At 39.6% G+C, this 19,483-nt stretch overlaps 1 protein-coding gene across 3 annotated transcripts in view; it reads left to right on the top strand.

Annotated features, from left to right (window-relative positions):
• TBC1D4 (TBC1 domain family member 4) overlaps positions 1–19,483 on the top strand; it is a 109,009-nt gene that overhangs the window by 76,593 nt on the left and 12,933 nt on the right. For 2 of the 3 annotated variants that reach the window (XM_071741078.1, XM_071741095.1), the window contains exons 8-14: positions 48–167; positions 2,805–2,879; positions 3,863–4,089; positions 5,852–6,001; positions 14,073–14,233; positions 15,116–15,325; positions 18,855–19,013. In XM_071741078.1, coding sequence (XP_071597179.1) covers positions 48–167; positions 2,805–2,879; positions 3,863–4,089; positions 5,852–6,001; positions 14,073–14,233; positions 15,116–15,325; positions 18,855–19,013 — 1,102 coding nt within the window. The remainder of the gene's footprint in view (positions 1–47; positions 168–2,804; positions 2,880–3,862; positions 4,090–5,851; positions 6,002–14,072; positions 14,234–15,115; positions 15,326–18,854; positions 19,014–19,483) is intronic. The other variant, XM_071741087.1, reaches the window with a different exon arrangement.

Raw genomic sequence — 19,483 nt, 5'->3', positions numbered from 1 at the left:
CAAAAATAATTGTCAAAGCTGAATTGTGTCCTTGTTCTTTTCAACAGACCATTTCTAACAGTACGATTCCAGAAAGTACCACAAGTGGTGGCAGGTTTAAACTTGACGTTCTGAAAAACAAAGCCAAGAAATCCTGGACTAGTTCTCTGGAAAATATCTTCTCAAGGGTAAGATTAACAACTCATTGTCAGCAGCTCTCCCAGATATCCTTGACAGTAAAGACCTATCAGATATTTTTGTTTGGGTTTGGCCTTAGCCTGATAAATACTTAATGAAGCAACATTCCTGTTGTGAAATCTGAGGGTTTTAGCTAGGCTGATGGTGACTTAACTGTGCTAGAAAGCTTATGGTAAGGCCACATAAATAAATGGAAAAAAAGCAACTTTTTTTGCATAAAGAATGTTCGTTCTAGGTGGCAATTAAGTTAGATGAGCATTGTCAGATATGTTTCTTCAAAATAATAATAAAAAAATAATCGGGATGGTTGCGTGATCTTATAAAGAGACGTTATCATTTTTCTGAGAAGTTGGCTAAATGTGGCTCATTAACTGGAAATAGCTAAAATTACTCATTAGTCACAAAGATTCTTTAGTACCAAAGTTGTTCTTTTTCAGGAAAAAGAAAGGTAGAGATTAGGGAGAGTCCTGAGAGCAGAGAAGAGCCACATGGAGTAGTAACTGAAGAAGACTAGGTGCCTGGTCCTGGTCAAATCTGGCCTATGTTGTGTAGCAAGTTTTAGACGCTAGGAACTATGTCTGAAGAGAGGGAGAAAGAGTGCACAAAAGTGAGCGATGGCAGTCAGGTGATCTGGGTAATTTCAGCAGTCTGGAATATCATCAAATGGTGACAGCTACAGTCATGCTTGTGCTGAATTTAATTTTTTTTCCACGTCTAAAGGACATGTGACTGGAAAGTGATCTAGCTTTGATGGTGGGTCACTAACCCTGCAGTGACTCTGGAACAGGCATACGTCACTGGGAATAACACCATAAATCAACCCTGCCGTATACAGACAGACTAACACTCTGATCATGTCAGGGAAGAATGCATTTAGATGAAATACATTGCTAAAGCTGAAGAGTATCTGAGGGGAAATTGCCTATATATTGTTGTTTTTGACACAGTATGTTTATTCTCACCAGGCCCACTGTGACATGCTGCATGTTTTATTATAAGCACCTAGAGTCCATGTTTGAGTTCAGGAGGAGTGCAAATCACATGGTATTGATGTAATGCAATGCTAATTATTGCATGACTTAATCATCTTTATTTTAAAGTATATGTAGGTAAATAAAAGAAATTCAGGGCTTTTTTTTAAAATGGCATTCAGCATCCTTTTGTAGGTAAAAAAAATGAAGTAGAAAGTAAAAGTGAGTAAATGTCAGCCTCAGTCTTAGCAAAATTAGAAATAAGTATGAAGTAACCAAATACCTAGGAACACTTTAAATGGATGGCTCTTTAGCTAGATAAATAGCATCAAGTGACATTTTAAGCTACTTGAAGGAGTAGTGTCTCACTACTCACCAAAGGGGAAATATGCAGGGTTCTGTGATATGGCTTCCCTTAGTTCCAGAGGAATGTTGCTTTTTCACTTGTTTCTTTTTCTGGACTAATCATATTTTTGTCAGGTTTGAACTGAAAACAGGCTGTGGCTTCCTAATGGAGTTCCTCATAAAATAATAATTACCTTTGTTTGATCTTATGAATGGATTTCTTATAGCTCATGCTGCACTAACTTCTTCTGTTGTTTTTTCTGAACCAAAACCCCTTCTTCCAGTGCAAAAAAGTGTGTGCTTTTAAAGCTAATGAGAAACTTCCACATTATCCTTTGCTCCTGTCTTATTGTAAGGGTCAGTAAAGAGCTTCTTCATGTCAGAGTATTCATTGGTAATTAGTTTAAATGGGGTAATGTACTTAAAGGGCATTCTAAGTCTTGAATATAAACCCTACCAAGAGAAAGTATGCTAAATAAATACTGCTGATGTTGGCAAAACTTCCCCTATACTTGCATGCATATCAAGAGGAGCTCTACTTGTTTTTCCAATGTAGACTATTTTTCCCCTGATGAAAGTGTTGAAAGCAACTTACTTTAGCAGTTGCAAATGTCCAACAACACAGATCATCCATGTTTCATGGGAGTTTGTTAGGAGTGGAAGGTAGTCAAAAGTGTTGTGGCTCTGTCACCTTTTGCTGTGAAGCCAGATTACTCTTTAACATTTTTGGCAAAGATCTGCGAACATTAATTTCTAGTAAATTTGCCTGAGAGTTATCTGTGTAATCAAAAAGACTTGTTTATATCTGGCACTATTTGGCTGGATTTGCAGCCGGAGAGCATTTTTTTCCCAATGTTAAATGTTTTTATTACTTTTGCTGAAGAGGAACTAGTTTTTCAGAAATGTCTAGATATGGCATAAATTCCCTGTTTAGGTTGCAGCATGTCAAATACATCCCTTATCTGCAGTGCATGCACAGTACTGAAGTCTGGAGCTTTTGGAACTCAGTTGTTCAAGCCAACTCAGCTGTTTTGCCTCAAATGGATCAAGAAATAAATACTCAAGATGCTTCAGACAGCTGAGCTGCAGGTTTATAACTTCTGGGAGCAAGGGGGGCAGAAGTTACACTTTTGCCAGCCTAATGTCACTGCTTTAAAATCCAGTGCTTGTCCCACGATCTGTGGTCTTGTTTAAAATGTGTCACGTGCTTGAACTGTCCTGCATCCACCTGCGCAGCTGTTGCCATCTTTGATTAACCTTCAGAAAAAGAGGAAGACAACCAGATTAAATTACTCACCTTTTTTTTTGCAGGGAGCCAACAGAATGCGAGGCCGCCTGGGAAGCGCAGACAGCTTTGAGCGCTGCAACAGCCTTGCTGCTGACAAAGTATGTAAGGAGCTCAGGCAAAATGCTCACATTTTCATTCACCTGGGTTAATGAAGAGTAAATATGGCACTCTGCTTCAATTTGAAGTAGCACAAAACACATCAATTTGCAAAACTCAAATAGGGGTTTCCACTGGGAGGGTATAAGAAATCTGGCATATGTGTTGACTTGGAGCTTCAGCTTTATCTCTTGTTGGATTGCCAGTCCTTTTTTTCTACACTTGTTTTTACATTTGTTTTTACAAAAAGCGGGGAACTTCTGGTCAGCTTCTCTCTTGTTTCATGGAAGTAATTAAAAAAAGGTCATCTCTCAAGGAGTGGAAATATTCTGGAGGTGAAGAATCCTTTCTCTAAGTAGTAATCGCTTTAGGGAAGTAAGACGTTTCTGACCTAAAATTGTTGAGGATGCTGTTTGGGGGCGAGCGGGCGGAACTCTGTTCACTTTCTTTGTATTTCCTGTTTTTAATGTTTTACCTCATGTGAGGATTGGTCGCTGGTTTTCCCAGGAGGTGAAGATTCTGTTATGGTTTTCCTGCTACAGCTGCCCATAAACGTGGCTGTGCAGTAACAGTCTCTCCTCCAGGATATCGCTGTGACGGTACAGGAAGTATGCTCGCGATATGTCGAGGAAAGTAGTTAAAAGCAATTTCCCTTGTTGTTTTGATTCCTCTGTTTACCTGAAAGAGCCAGAAGTCTGGTAGCTGGAATGACGATCCCTGTGAGAGAGTGCCTGGAGTAATCAGTACGTTGTTTGCCTTGGGTATTTTTTGTTTTGGTTTTGGTTTTTTGAAGGATGCTGATGCTTTGGAGCAAATCACCAAAGGATGTCTGGTTTTGGTGATAATTAGCATACAATAGGCCGTGACCAAGAAGGAGGGGGAGAGGCTTTGGTGCCCCAGTGCGGCCTGTGGCCCATGGGGTTAAGCGGAGCGCTGTGTCAGGCCCGGGAGCAGCAGGCCTCACCCTGCCACCGCTTCCTTTCAGGACGCTTCGCCGGGTGATTCCCCACCGGCTACTCCTCCGGCGTCCCCCGTGTCCTCGGCCTGGCAGCCGTTTCCTGAGGAAGATTCGGATTCCCCCCAGTTCAGGAGGCGCGCACACACCTTCAGCCATCCCCCCTCCAGTGCCAGGAGGAGGATCACCTTCCAGAACGGGAGATCCCAGAGCGTCCGCTCCCCGCTGCTGCGGCAGACCTGCGTTGAGGCAACAAGGTGAGAGTCCGGGTGTGCTGCGGTTTCGGTCCGTGAGCCTCTTGCCCATCTTCCTTCTTACAGAAGCTGTTCCTGCACTGCTCTGCAATTTATTTATTTAATTACTTATTTTCAGCCTCTCTTCTCTGCCTCTGAGTAGTCTGGCGCTGTGCGGTGTCGCAGCATCTCGCTGCTAATCCCTGAATTTCCCGGGAGGTGTCAATCCCGTGAATTGGTCATCAGGATGGATGCTGGTGCTCTTTGTCACCTCTGAGCTGAGCCTTTTTGGCAATGTTGGTAGTCAGGCTCTCAGTCAGAAGAGGTCCATGCTGCTTTTAACTGCAGAAACCATAGCCTGACGTTTTAATGCCAGGGTGAAAAAGGCAGCGTCAGCTGCTGCGTTAGCTGAGCTACCAGAGAGTATGTCCAGAATTAAGACCGGTGAGGAGTCTCAATGAGAGGACTTGAGGACTGAACGCAAACTGAGAGGCATACAGTTCCCCGTTTGCCTTTTTCCAGAGCTTCCCTCTTAACTTTTTTCCCCTTTTTGGAGACTCTCCAGCTACTGGCATGTGGAATTCTGTTCCTTCAGGAGTTCCTTCACTCAGTCAGAAGAGGTCCCCACGGTTCCTTGTGGCCTCTGAGGTTGCACTTTCTTTCTCTGCCTCCATCCTGGCTATCTGCTTTAAGTGACTCAAATCCAAAACCTTTACAAGATTCAGGCCCAGAAGAGCTGATTTATTTTTTCCATTGAAAGAGGACTTTCTCCAAACTATTTTTCTGTTTCAGTGCTTGGCTGCAACTATATTTTTTGTGGGCTCTTTCTAAAAATGGCTTTAAATAGTTTCTCACTCATATGTCTAGCTTTAGAATAGCAGTGTGAATGCTGCACCAGCTTGTGCAGACAGTGGAAGAGGGTGAAGGGTAAGAAACTAGCCTTGAAATAGCTTTCTTGCATCATGTTTCTGAAGAGATAAATAATGTGGTTTTTACTGAGATAAACTTTGGTTATTTTTTTTTCCACTGACCATGTTGTCTGCAAACAGGAAACCCTGACAGTTCAAACTGAAGGACTTGCTGACTTTACTTCTTTGTAATAACTTTTAAGAAGTCGCTGATTAAGTGGCATCATCAGCAGATTTTCAGTCAAAATACAGCAAGTGTGACAGCTTGGTTCTGGGCTGGGAGTTTTCCTTCTCTCCTTTGCTATTGAGGACTAATAGAAAATATAAAGTAAAAGAAACTGAATTAATTTTTATGTTGCCTCAACATTAACTATTATTAAGAAGTAATGCTTAGCTGTGTTGTAGGACTATCTTGATTTAAAGACTTCACAAAAATTTATCTAAAAGTACTCCATCTAAGCATATTGCTAGAACACATTAGAAAGGACAGACTATGTTATTTAAAAAAGGAGAAAATTGAAGGGAAGAAACGATGTGGTTTATGCTGTTGGAAGCAGCTTTCTAAGGGTATTTTCTGAATGTATAACTGATTCTTTTTCTCAATTTACTTTGAGAATAAATAAGGCTAGAGGAATAAGGTTGTCTGCCTGTTCTGCAATGTCACTGAAAGGTTTCTTAAAAGAAATCGGCTGCAACAGCAAAATCAATGTCATCAGAGAAACTGCCCAGTAGTGCACTTGACACATTTCGTCTCCTGGAAAACAAAGTTACTGTAACCCAAGATGAGGTACTTGGCCAGTATCTTTAATCTGGGTGTTTTGTTGTTGTATCTGAATCCATGCTGACCCATCTGCTGTGTTCTCTTGTTGCTTGCACAGTCCTGTTCTCGGGGTTCGACGCGCTCTCAATGAGAGTGAATCTGTGTCACCTGGTCTCCCCTCCTCTGTCTCTGCCCCTTCTTTCCTGAAAACCTTTTACCAGAGCTCAGGAAGGTTGCTCCAGCACTCGGAAGGTGACCTCTCCAAGAGGTGAGAGCGTGGTATCCTGCCTAGTTCTTCAGTGCCACGAGCTTAACAATGGGATTCCTAGTGCTATGCAGTACATGGGATCTCTCCCTTGTGCTCCTGCATTCCTAACAGACTTCCTATGTAGTTAATGCAAATGAGTGATCAGGCTTTTAGCCAAAAATGAGGCTTGAATGCTGACATTTAGTAGCTATGACCCATTCCTGTTGCAGCGTTGCAAATCTCTTGGGTTGGTTTGTCACTTGAAATGCAATCTTTTGTAGGAGCACCACGCCAATTTAATGCTTTCTCTGCTAAATGCAAGCCAGCATGTGTTGCTGTGACCATTGGCATGTGAAAATAAGAGACTAACGATGTGAAGAGTGTACAGTACTAATGTGGGATGCCTGTGCATGAGGTAGGGGAAATGACAAGTTATCTGGGTGGCACTAGTCTGAGATGTTTAGAGAGAATCGGAAAGTAACTTTCCATTAAAGAGGAGTGGTGAAGAACTGAAAGTACAAGAAGGGCTTTGTGACATCAGTGTGAAAGACTGAGTGTCTGAATGGAAGTCACACTGCTTTTTACTATAAGAATAGGCCCTCCTTCAGGAGGGTGCTGGAGGAAACTGCATATGGGTTGTTTTTCTGAAGTAGGCCTGTAGCAAATAAGGTGAAGCCGTAGTTTTGAACTTCATAGTGTTTTCTTGCCATTTCCTGGCCTTCTTATTTCTCTTCTGTCAGTGACAACTCCTTTTCTGTTTGTCAGCCTGTCCTTGTTCACTGAACTTAACTCGTGTTTCTGGTGCTCTGAGTGTGGGTCTCACCTAATCATTCCCAATGGAAACCCGATGAGTTGTACAAGGTCCTTTTGTGACTGCTTCTCCCTGGAAAAAATAACAGATTTCATTCTTACCAAAACCAAGTATTTGTGAGATACGGATTTTTTGTTTTAGGACCAAAATGGTCCTATATCCCCTACTACATGGGGACTTCAGTTGTCTGAGATGGATGTGGAAGGTTTTAGGGGTGCCTGAAGAATTTTTTTCACCTTGCGGAGTGCAGTTTTATTAACCACAGATTAGTTTATAGTCTCCAATTTAAGCAAGAAATTACTTAAATATACAAACTAGTGTGAGAGGCAGTTGACCTTAACATGGCTTTAAAGTACAGTTTGGTCTAGTTTTTTCAAGTAATATATAGGTTAGGATAAATAGAAAGTACATATCATCTCTTTAAGAAAACTGTATCCTACCTTGATTTTTCTGACAGCTGAAGTATCTTTCAGGCCTCTAATCACTGATTTGGTGTAAAGTGTGCAGCCAGAGCCTGTAATTTAGACACACTTCAAAATAGAACACCTAGTGGGAAATTTCTACTGTTTAGGTACATCCAGCAGGATAAACTTGTGTATAAGTGGAATAAAGAGAGACATCCTTACAGGGAGGTGTCTGTGTAGTCTTAGTGGCAGGACCCAGGCCAGTCCTGCCCCTTGTACCCCGAGCCCCACAGCTTTTAAAAAGTAAGTGGTAATTGTCTACATTCACTTTCTAATATAGGGATAATGTAAATTAATAATAATAATCTTATGAGGTCTTCCCAAAACTAGTCTTAGAAATATTTCACAGTTTGGAAGAGAGTCATTTCAAGGTAACCCCATGTTAGTGAATATTGTTGAAATTTGAGAGGAGATTGACATCTCATTCATCATAGAAGCAGGGTTTCATTATTGCCTGTTCTAAACCTTGTGTCCAATAATAATCACTATATAAGTAACAGTCACTATATAAATGAATTGGATGCTTAAATATTCAATTTCCTGTTACACTGCAGTAAGTAGCAGGTGAATTATTAAAGCTGAAATTAAAGGAACTGATGAGTGCACACCAGAGTGTGCAGGTAAAATGGCAAAAAAACTACTTCTCTCACAGACTGCCTCTCACTTGACTTCCAGTCCAACTTTGTTTCTGTGTTCCCTTCAGTAAGCAGACTTGGTCCAAGCTGAACCAATGCCTAGGTTATTTGTACATACAGAGGAATGGCATGAAACTTAGCTTTCTGGATTTGAAAAATGTGTGTATTGAGCATTAATACTGTGCTTTAATGCCAGCTAATTCCAAGCAGAAATTTCTGAGATATCTCTCTTTCTGGAGTTGGTAATGGATGCTAGTCAAGATACTGCATTTCATTGTAATGGAGTTTGAACTGTAAGGTGCTGGACATCTTCAAATTAGGAGTAAGTCCCAGAAGGTCACCCTCTTTCTACTTAGGTTTTGTAGTATACAGGTTTATGATGCTATTTAATCTTGAATTTGTGTGAAAAGTCTTGTGAAAATGGGATTTCATTACCTATAGGTCTTGCTGGTAGCAACTGAGCCTGAACTGTCATGGTAAGAAAATTACAATAGCAAGGTTGAAATGTTGGCATCTAGTTGGGCTCATGCAGAGAATACAACAAACATAGTCAGAATCAAGTGCTGAGTGAATAATGCTGATGTGATAAGAGTGACTGAGGTGATCCAACTACCACTTGACCTGACTTACAGAGAATGAAATATGTTGTCTGACTGAAACTCTTTAACGTGATAAATCTTGCAAACGTGTGTCATGCCACCAGGTTTATGAATGGGAGAGTTTGTCTTTTTCAGCATGGTTTTTCTTGTGAGTTGCTTTGTGGGTTTTGGTTTTTTTTAATTTCCTGTGGCTATTTTTAACAGAGGACTATCTTCTATCTCTGATAGCCTCAACATGAGGTGTTCTTAGCATTCCCATGTGAGTGTTAGAATGGAACTGAATGTGGTGTGGCAGTCCTTCACAATCTGAACACTATAAGCTGTCCAACTGTTAGAAACACTAATTAAAACCCCAGTGCATTTCCCCCCAAGAATAATCACAGTTACTATACATTCATGAAATGTATCCTAGCCACACTGCATGGGAGAAAAATTCTTTATTGTGAGACTTGTTGTAGCTTTGGGATGCAGCAGGCAGTTTTTCTTTGTATACTAGTGACAGAAGCAGAGCCACTTTCAGTCAGAATTAATTATGAAAAGGTGTTTGGGAAGCAGTCAGGCTTATGCAAAGAACAGCAAGTAAAGGTCAACTGAGGAGCTAGGTGTTAAAGGCAGCTCTACTGATTATTTGTGTCTTTATGTATTAGCTGCTTTATAGAAGATAATTCCAATTCATGTTTACATTGCAGTATTGGAGGTACAGGGCAGAGTGGCACTCAACTGATTGTAGATGCCTTCATCTCATCTAATCAAAGGAGAGGAGTTGCTGTTTCTGCACCACAGTTGCTCTCATCCTAATGGGATGGTCTGCAATATTGTGACATTTACAGAGCTGATCCTGTGTATTTATCTACCTTCTTCCCTGAACACTAATACAGCCAATTGCACGTGTCACTGGGAACATGTTCATTTAGAATGCATAAATCATGCCCTAAAAGATTTTTGACCTGTTTTAAAAAGGAAGCCTCAGTTGGCTTGGTAGGATTTAAATGGCTGTGTTGGAATATTTAAAGACAGGAGAAAAAATTTTTCTCTCAATAAATTCACTATGGTGAGAGATGCCTTTCTTATGTTGGATTTTTTTTTCTTCTGATGTTTATGGAGAAGTTGAACTCCTTGGGTTCAATTCTAATGATCACTACTCTGACACTTAATGTGGGAGAGATAAAGCATCTATTTTCTGCTTTAAGGAATGCACAGTATAGTAAGTTTGGCATCAACACAGTGTTTGTAGGTGCCTTCAGGATGTTTCACTGCATTGTTGATCAATTTCTGTAGAGAGAAGTCAAGGATATGTTTTGTGCAGAGTTTAATATTAAACACAAGCACACAAAAGGAATTAAAAAAATAGCCTGCCAACATGGAGATAAACAGCAATTTCAGGGCATAATCTGCATTTAAGCTTTTATTTCTATAGCTTCTGAAAATCCTGGCTTTTATCCAACAGCTATAATCTGTTTGTTTTAATGTAAAAATAAAGGCTGCATTTTTAAAAGTTGGACAGCCTTCATCACAGGTGTGATGAGGAGTGCCCTCACTATCTCTGTTCATTGTATTGTTATGCAAGGATCTATCATTGCTTGAATTGAACCAAATGGATTAAAAAAACAACAAACAAAAAACAAACAAGCAAACAAAACCCTTTGTTTCCCACGCAGAAAATAAAATACCTGAGATTGTTATTTAAAGAAATTAGCAGAAAGTAATTATTCAGAATAAAAATACATGACAGGAGCAAGAACCAAGGAAGGTATAAACTGATCTGAATTAGTTTTTCTCCCTTGCAGAGCAGGAATATTTAATCTATTAGCCTTACATATAGGCTTCTGCTAGCTCGGAGCTGAGATCCTAGCTGTCTTTTTGGGCTTGATCTGGGGGGTTTTGTACCATCTTAACATCCAAATTACAAAGTAGGTCACATTGAATCAGTGCTGCTTAGTGCAATCAAGAGAAGTAGTTGAAATTAAAATAAAGTGGCAAAAGATGCAAACCTTGACATGAGCAGAAACACAACTTATTCTCCAGTCAGTTGTCTTGCATGAACTCAAGTGCAAAGTAATTCAGGTAAGTGTTATGTAATGAGTTCACAAGAAACTATTTAACTTTGAGGTTATTTGAATATCGAGCTTTGGGTTCATTTTAAAGAACAGTTTTGGGAAGAGATTTGGGTAATTGAAACAATAAGCAATAAGCATGTTTGAACAAGTTGTGGGGGTTTGTTTTGGTGGGTTTTTTTTTGTTCTTGGTCTTTGTTTTTTTGTTTGTTTGTGTGGTTCTTTTTAATGGTCGTTGAGCTTTATTTTGATATTTTCCTTTTTTTTTTTTTTTTTTGTAGTTTTTGTTTAGTTTTTTGGTTGTTTTTGTGTGTGTGGTTTTTTTGTTGTTGTTTGTTGATTGGTTTTTCCCCTAAACTAGCTGTCTTCTCTCATTATCTGATAGAATACTGAATGGGATGATTTTGTGAATTTTGTTTACACTTATCTAATGTAAAAAGCTTAGGTGATCAGTGTACTCTCAGTACTCTTGAGAACTTGAGTTACCACTTTGAACAGGTTAAGGATGAAAGAGAATGAGATGTTTGAGGTGTTGTACTGAATTTATAGCTTTTCACTTCTTACTGCATACAAGCTGATGAATGCATTTTTGTTTCTGTGTTGGGTCAGGAGGATAGGCTCAGTAGCCTAAGGTTTATGGAAAACCATGAGCCTTCAAACTGAACTTGGATGAATTTGTCTAAATATAGAGTATTACATTGTTACAGTTTTCTGGAGCTGAATGTGAGGTATGTTAATTAAAACAGGAATGTGATTAATCACAGGTATGTGATTAAAACAGGAACAGTAAACAAAATAAATAGGAAATATCCAATTGTGTGGAATTTATCTATTGAACTATTTGGCTTTGCCCTTTCATATGTTTTACTAAACTTAAATATTCTGATGTAGATGATGTACCATAACCAAGGTGCCAATTTCTTAAATATGCAAATAAAAACACAGTAGAAGAAAAACAATTATTGCAATCATGTCCTAGTTTGTAGTTCAGTTCTGCAGTTCTTTTAAGATTTTGTGTAGAATCATTTCTTAATTTGCAGCACATGGACTCTGGTGCACTTCATCTTGCTCAGTTGTTGGTAGGTTTTGATAGGACAGGAACTTGCAGAAAGTAATTGCACTGTTTTCCTCTTGGTGGCTCTGACACTTTATATCCTAGGAAGCTGTTGTTTTGGAGATGCTTTCTGCTCTTAGTGTTTCTGCTCACATTAATAAACCTCTTCATTTTGCAGGGAACTGATAGCTAATCTTTAGATAGACTGTTTTGTTTTTTTATTTCCTTTACCCTAACCTTGTTTAGAGGAACTGTATGAGGTGTTGCTGGCCTCTGAGCAGAGCATCTTCCTGCCTCACTGTTAAAATCTTACAGCTACCCGAAAACCTGAATTAGTCTGATTTCTTACAGATGCAACCAAGAGCAAAGTGAGACAGTGAATTTTAGGTATGAGAGGTGGTAAAGTTTGGGGAATAAGTAAGAACTCCTGTTTCAAGATGGGGAGTATGTAATTGAGTTAACTCCTATGGTTTTGTACCAACCTTCTGAACCATTACATCACAGGAGAGGAGACACTGATTTACTCTGACTTCTTGCTTTTACTCTCTAGGGTATTTTGTTTCACACCTTCAGACCTGCTGTTAATCTGGGATTTGTCTGTCTGTCTTGAAATAAGGAGGCTTCATTTTCTCCCTTTTCTATCCTCTCTTCCCTATATCTTGCTGTTTTCAGAGGTGCCCAGGCCTTCCATTTGATATGGCACAGTGTGTGCGTGAGACTTTCAAATGTTTTCCTCAAATCAGTCACCAGACAACTCTGAAAGGGGAGGTGATTAATGCCACAGATTCAAAATACAAGGGGAATTTTGTAAGGGTGAATTTAACAACAGGCACACAGATGCTCAGTATGTTTTGCAACCTTCACAAGGTTGCACACAGGACTAGTCAATCCCACTGTAAATTCTGTTACTCAAATGGTATAAACAGCTTTGTTCCAGATCCTAAACCAGACACACTCTGACTTTTAAATTTTATTACTGCAAATTCAACAAGATTCTTGGGCCTGTCTGCATGTTTAGGGGCACAGTAGCTGAATGTAGCTTTTTGCACAGAGCACAAGAAAGGAAGTGGTCATTCCCTTGTTATGTAGCTTCTATTTTGTAAGCCTTGGGATTACTTAGTTTTTGTGTTCTAACAGGTGCTATGTAAGGCTTGAAATAGCAAGAAGTGGTTTCACTACAGTTATTTATAGAAATATGAGCTACAGAGGTTCACATATCCAAACTCAGTAGCTTCTTAAAACTTGTTGGACTGAAAGACCTCTGGAAAACAGCAGGTCTAGATTAAAAACTAGTTTTGTAACCTGTGTTTAGGTAGCACAAGCAGTGATTACACCACTACCAATGTCTGTAAGAGTTAGCCAAAGACAATTGTCACAAGGTTTCCTGTTGCTATTTTGGTTAGTGACACGTGGGACTCTGCTGAGACCACCTACTAATAGAATGATGCATAGGGAACTGAGGCAGTGTGGGAACTATATCAGGAATAAAGAATAATTCAGATTATATCTTTTCCAGGGATCCCAACCCATAGATGCTTTGCGCTGTTGAGGTTGCATGGTAGGGTTTGTGTCAGATACTCAACGTACACATTGCCACACAAGATCTATGCACCTACTTAACTACCACAAATGCAAAAGGCTGAACTAGTTTGAAAGTAGCTTGAGTACTTCTGAAAGCTACTCTCTTTTCATCTGGCAACAGTCAGTAGAGAGATTTGCTTGGTGTCTTCTTAAAATGACCTCCTAGCAAAACTTCCCTGTATTCTCTCCTTGCCTCTTCCAGCATCATAAGCTACTATTAAAACTACTGTGTAAATATATTTCTACATGGCAGCTGGGGGGAAGATGAGCTCTTTTCAGGTCTTTCTTTGTGGTAGGATCTGAGCCTGCCCTCCCTTGGAAAAAGCTGTGTTCATTTAGCAGGAGATGAAACATGAGGACATTTGGCAAGTGCAGTCTGTTTCTCATGCAGCCTCTTTCCTATGCTTCGAGAAGGCTAGAAAATTGTCTTTAATGAAATATTCACCCATGAGCTCATCATGCCATTTAAAATAGCACTAAAAGGGACGTTGTACTCTGCTAAAGCAATTTGTGTGCAATTAGGGGTATTACATCAGGTCACCCCTCTAAAACTAAACTATGGCAAAGCAAACCCCATTGCTGTCTAAATATTACTATGTTTTTCATAGCTTTTCAGGAAGTTTAGCTTTTATTCTGAGCTTTCAGCTGAACACTTTATGAATTCTTCCTGGTGATATGTAGGATGAACTTTCAAGCACTTTGTTACAAGAAAACCATTGGGCACTTCTGTATTCAAGGTGAAGCTCACACACAGCATGCTTTGCCTTCCGATGCTTCCCCGCACATGCTCCTGCAGGTTTGATTGTGCATTAGACAGACTTACTAAAGATTTTTTTTTTTTTCCTTCAAAGATGACTGATTTTCATTGCCCCATCTGCTTTTTCTTTCCTTCAGTGATGGGGAGGGAAAGAAAAGAACACCAACTGTCTGCAGCAGTGAATCTCTAAATGCTGTGGGGGCCACACTCACACCTCGCCGCATCTCCTGGCGGCGAAGAATATTCCTGCAGGTAGCTTCACCTATGAATAAATCTCCTTCCAAGATGCAGCATCCAGGTCTGTGTGTGCTTTTAAAGAAAATAAACAAGCAGTTGTTACTGACTAGTTATTGCTATAGCAAACTGCAAACTTTCTTTATCAGGGAGGAGAGGGGGATTAATAGAGAGCATCTGTTATTTGGTTTAATTGCTGGGCCAGTGTTAAACTGTGACAGATTTTGTCATCAAAATCAAATTAATTGCAATCTACCATGGCTGCAGTGGAAGCAGGGAAACTAGAAACTACCTCTCGCTGACAAAGATACCCTCTTTAACACTTAGCAAAATTTTACCCTAGCATGCTGACATAACAGCAGTGTTGCAGAAAATGGTAATTCTTCTGCTTTGAACCTGTTGAGTGTGTTAACTGTTCTTACAGCTTTAGGTCATTTGAGGTAGCAACCTCTGAAGTATCTGAAATCCTGCTATCAACATACTCTAGCTCTACTGGTGGAACTCACAACCATAGTTAAATAACAAGACTATATTTAGTGACCCTAAAGTGTTGTAGCACTGCCTATGGTGTGGCTTAACGGGTGGAAAACGTTGCTTTTAGTACATCACAGCAGTGTAGTAAATCACAGCAGTAAGCAAGCTCAGCTGTAAAGGAGACTCTATGGAAAAGTGCCTTTTTATAACTCCAGAAGGAGCTAGCAGGGGAAGGGGTTGAAATACTGGGTGACCCTTTATCTAGCTTTATTTAATTTAAATAAAACTTTAATTTGAATAGAACACTTTATTTAAAAATAATTCTCTACCGTTGAACTACATTTTTTGTCTTTGGAATCAGCACCTCACTGCTGAATGTGGAAGACGGCTATTTTTGTTCTGCTGTGACTTAGACTGTTTGACATATCACAAAAACCTGAGTTTCCTGTAATAGCTTTCTGATTCTTTGCAGATGGTCATGACGGAAGTGAATTGTTACCATTATCCCCTCTTGCTCCACCCTTGGAGGAGGACCCTTTTGTTTTAGCATTGCAAAATGAGGATGGTTCAAATAAAACTGGAGAGAGGAAAAACTCAGAAGAACTACAGAGTCTGTGGAGAAAAGCCATCCATCAACAAATTCTGTTGCTTCGAATGGAAAAAGAAAACCAGAAGCTGGAAGGTTAGCTATTTAGAAAATACCCCTTAAAACTATTACAAGTTCTGCTGTCTGAAGCTGAAAACTGTGCAGGTGTTGGACTCCTTAAACAGAGATGTGGTTCTGTAACCTACTTGTTAACAGTGCTAGAAAAAACCATGTTGGTCCAGTCCTATCTCACAGTTTGCCAGGCTATCTGGCCACTTGCCAATTCTTAGACTGACCTTAGGTAAGGAAGAAAGTTAAAATTTTCCCATTTTTAGTGCATGTTAGACAAAGTTTGTTACAGTTGGTCTTCTGGCTGACGAAGTCTAGCAATTCTAATGTGGAGTCAGGAGAACAGATGTCATGTGAATGTTTAGGTATGGTAAACCTTACCCTCTACATCTTGTTTCAGTCCTTTGCATTATGTGGCATTTCATGTCCAGGCTTTCTGTCCTTTGTTACCTTCATCACTGCATCACAGTGGTAGTGTATAAATATTTGAAACCAAATATGATTTTTGAGCAACTAACTCTTGAGGTATGTCAAAAAGTTCTTTTTCTCTAGAAGAAGATAATAGTACACTGAAAATTGAGTGCTGTTACTGGAGGATCTGAAGTTGGATATGCTAATTTGTCAGCTCCCTGAGCTTCTGGCTGTGATATTTTATTATGACAGCTCAAGATTTGATCAAATAAAAGTCAGATGCTGTGTCTGTCCTATTGTAGAAGTTCTTCAGTATAATAGGGTAATAGCTTTCAGTGCAAGTTGAAAATTTCAGATGTCCTCTCTGCACATGGCAGTGTGATTCTTCAAACAAAATATAATGATCTTGTTAAAGTTAGTTAACTCTTTTTCATGCTTTAGTGGTCCTTACTGAGAAGGCAGCAAAAGCAGCAGGACAGTCATTCTGTGGTCCAACAGGGCTACATCCTTGAATGTATTCTTTTACTTGTAGTGTGTTTCTCTTTGAATTCTCTGAAGTTTGTTTACATGCTTATGCACACTTCTGTAGAGACTCCTGGATTCATAGGGAACATCTACACAGAAGGCTGCTTTCACTTCAGCCAAAATCTTAATTTACTGTTTTAGCAAATGGTCAAGTCTACAGTGGTGTGGTGGGGAAGCTGGTTGTTTCCAGGAGTGACTGATGTCATGGTTTTGCCTCTGGTAGTTTGAGCTGCTGGGGGAGAAATTATTTTCTTTACCCACCATGCATGGCTGGAGCGTCTTGAAAGCTGTTAAATTGGTGCAGTTCCTTTAGACTCATTTATAAGTTGTTTCCATTTTGTAATGGAAAGGAGAAAATCTGCCTGCCTAACAATTCTTGTTGAAAATAGGAGTGTCAGCAGTGGAGGCTCCAAACTGGCACTCATCTGCCAGCCTTTCTCTTGGTTAGTGCTCCAAGGAGCTCATCTCCACTCTTGTATGCAGGTTTTTAAGTACTGCTGGTGAAACTGGTGCTCTGGGTAGCTGGAATTCATCACTTTGTTTTCAAAGGATGAAAAGTAAACTGTCTTAGTGCCTGTGTCTAGGCTTCCTTCCTGTGGGCTGGTGCAACATTGGCTGCTTTATGAACAGGATCTACACAGAACAGATAAATTCCAAACAAGTGCTGGTTGGGGCAGTGGTTGGCAGTCTTGTCTGTGGTTAAATGTAGGTCTCAGGAGTAGGAAATATAGTAACAGAAATGCAGTCATTTCTCTACTCGAAGTCAGATTTTATGAAATTATGCAGCTGTCTATAACTGGTTTAAGACTAGAATTGTTGTGGAGTTGTTTTCAGTGGTTTTGTGTTAGTTTTGTTGATTTTTATCCACAAAATATTAATAGAATCTCTTTCCTGTTCCTTTCGCTGTCGAGGAGACTCGAATACTATTAGCTCATTGTTTTACAGAAGGTAAGTTCTGTGAATTGTACTAACTTGATTTTTTTTTTTTTTACCTGAGCACACAAGAGCCCCTTTTTCCTGTAAATCCTAGAAATATTAGAACTAGAAAAAGTAGCAGGCCACCTAGCAATTCTTAGGAAGAATGTTACCAAGGATGGTTGGCATATCAGGTAGAACAAGTATAAACAACAGGCTTGCAGACTATCAGTAGGCTTAACTTCAGAGCCAAAGTACCATTCAGTGATTGATAAGCCAGTCACTTAATTCTGGAGTCCATTGTCATGCTTAAATATGTTTCTGTTGTCTTGGATCTGTCACATATGAGAAAGAGCTTTCTCAAATGAAAACATAGAGCAATAGGGTAGCATTAAAACTTGCTCCAGCTGGTCTGCAAATTCTTGTGGGGAGATCATATTCCCTTTATAATGGAAGTGCACTGCACCTTGTATAGTTGTTGCTTCTACAAGGTCCCCTGTAGTACTGAATAGATATGGCCTCTCTGGTGAAGCATACAGCTTTTGGAAATTAAAATTAAAAATTACCACCTACGTTTTTGGAGTAGGCTAGGATGAATCTTATGGATTCCTCCAATATTTACTGTATTCAAAGTGTGCTGCTTAAGTGAAAGAAGTGATTGTCTTGTTTTTCAGGTTGTATAATAATATGAGTGAGAGTTTGCCTTCACCTAAAGATGAAGGTGGGGAAGGGTGCTCACCTGTAAGAGGAAGGAGTCAACAGCAGGGAACAAGTACTGTGCATGAATCAAGGCAAATTTGGGATAAACACAATTGCATCTTTCAGAGATCACATTGTGAAATGTACAGTTCAATCCAATGATAAATAAATGTATCTCTGTTAATTAAGACACCTTCAGGTGTTTATTCTAGTTTTACACCAGTAGTATGAGAAACTGGAGTGCATTCCTGTGTGCATATCATGCATATAATGGAAGTGAAAGCTGCTCCTCCATGAAATTCCAGAGCTTTATTTCAGAAACAGCGTGTCCTCCAGAGTAAATAATCATATGCCAGGTAGTCCTGTGCAGCAAATCTGTTAAGTATACAGCCATGTGAGTTCTGTGCTTCAGCACAGATGTACCTTCCTGGATGTGGTTAATGTTGGTTCATTCTGTTTTCTTCCAGTCAGCTTGATCAGGCCAGGTAGCAGTGCCAGGAGATTTTATGACTCTCCGAAGGGACATGTGAAAACTGAGACAGACTTTGGTTTAGATTTGCCTGGCTTGCACGCCTAAATCTCTATGGAAAACATTCATATGTTTGGTACTTCCCATATTAAAATAATTGCCAAGTTTCATATATATACATAAAAAAATTATCAAAGGTGATTTTTACAGTTGGAAGAAGCAGCAGATGGGGTGAAATAAACTGTGCTGAGTGGGTTTTTCTTCTTGCCCCAAGCCTTAAAAAATGTTTTCATGTACTTCATGAATTACTGATGTTCATGGCACAGTAATAGAAGTTAAAATGTTACCTGCAGCATCATATGACAGAAGGCTGGCCCCATCTCAGCTTTTAACTGATGAATTGTAGGTGTATTTATCCATTGTCAGATTATCAGATGGATATCTCTAACTTAAATGGGTGTTGCATGTTTGATGTTTCTTGTAATTTTCTGATGTTCTGTTTTTTCCTGTGCTATTCCTTTGTCTTCTGTGCTCTAGCAAGCAGAGATGAGCTGCAAACAAGAAAAGTCAAACTGGACTATGATGAAGTTGGTACATGTCAGAAAGATGCCATAAATGTTTGGGATAAGAAGTTACTGAACTGCAGAGCCAAAATCCGATGTGACATGGAGGATATTCATTCCACTTTGAAAGAAGGTATTTAAATAGGATGGCTTTTGACTATGAAGTGTAAAGACTTTTTTGTTGTTGCATTTCAATACTGAAGAAAATCTGCCAGCGATGCTTTTTCCAGTAGCACAAAATCATGAAAAAAATGCCTTTTTTTGGCAATGCACCTACTTCCTGCTGCCTAACAGAAAACAGGTTCTGCTGTGTCTACTGAATATGGTGTCAGCAATGTCAAAACATGTATAGTCATACTTCTGAAGGAAGTAGATTTGTGCCTGTGTATTATTCTGCAGCTAATACTGTGACTTCTGGATTTGTGACTCTTGTCTAATTGACACTGATGTGACACAAATGCTGTGATTTTACTTACTTACTTAGAAGGCACGACTATAATGTCTAATGTGGACTGTGCCCAATACCTAGTGTAATCATAACCAAACTTCAGAGAGTCAGAAATAGCATGTTTTCTGGAGTTTGGACTATGGTCTTTTAGTATT

This window comes from Heliangelus exortis, chromosome 1 (genome assembly GCF_036169615.1).
Source record: "Heliangelus exortis chromosome 1, bHelExo1.hap1, whole genome shotgun sequence".
Classification (NCBI taxonomy): domain Eukaryota; kingdom Metazoa; phylum Chordata; class Aves; order Apodiformes; family Trochilidae; genus Heliangelus; species Heliangelus exortis.
Note: the sequence above shows the minus strand (reverse complement) of the source record. Positions and strands in the feature narration are given on the sequence as shown.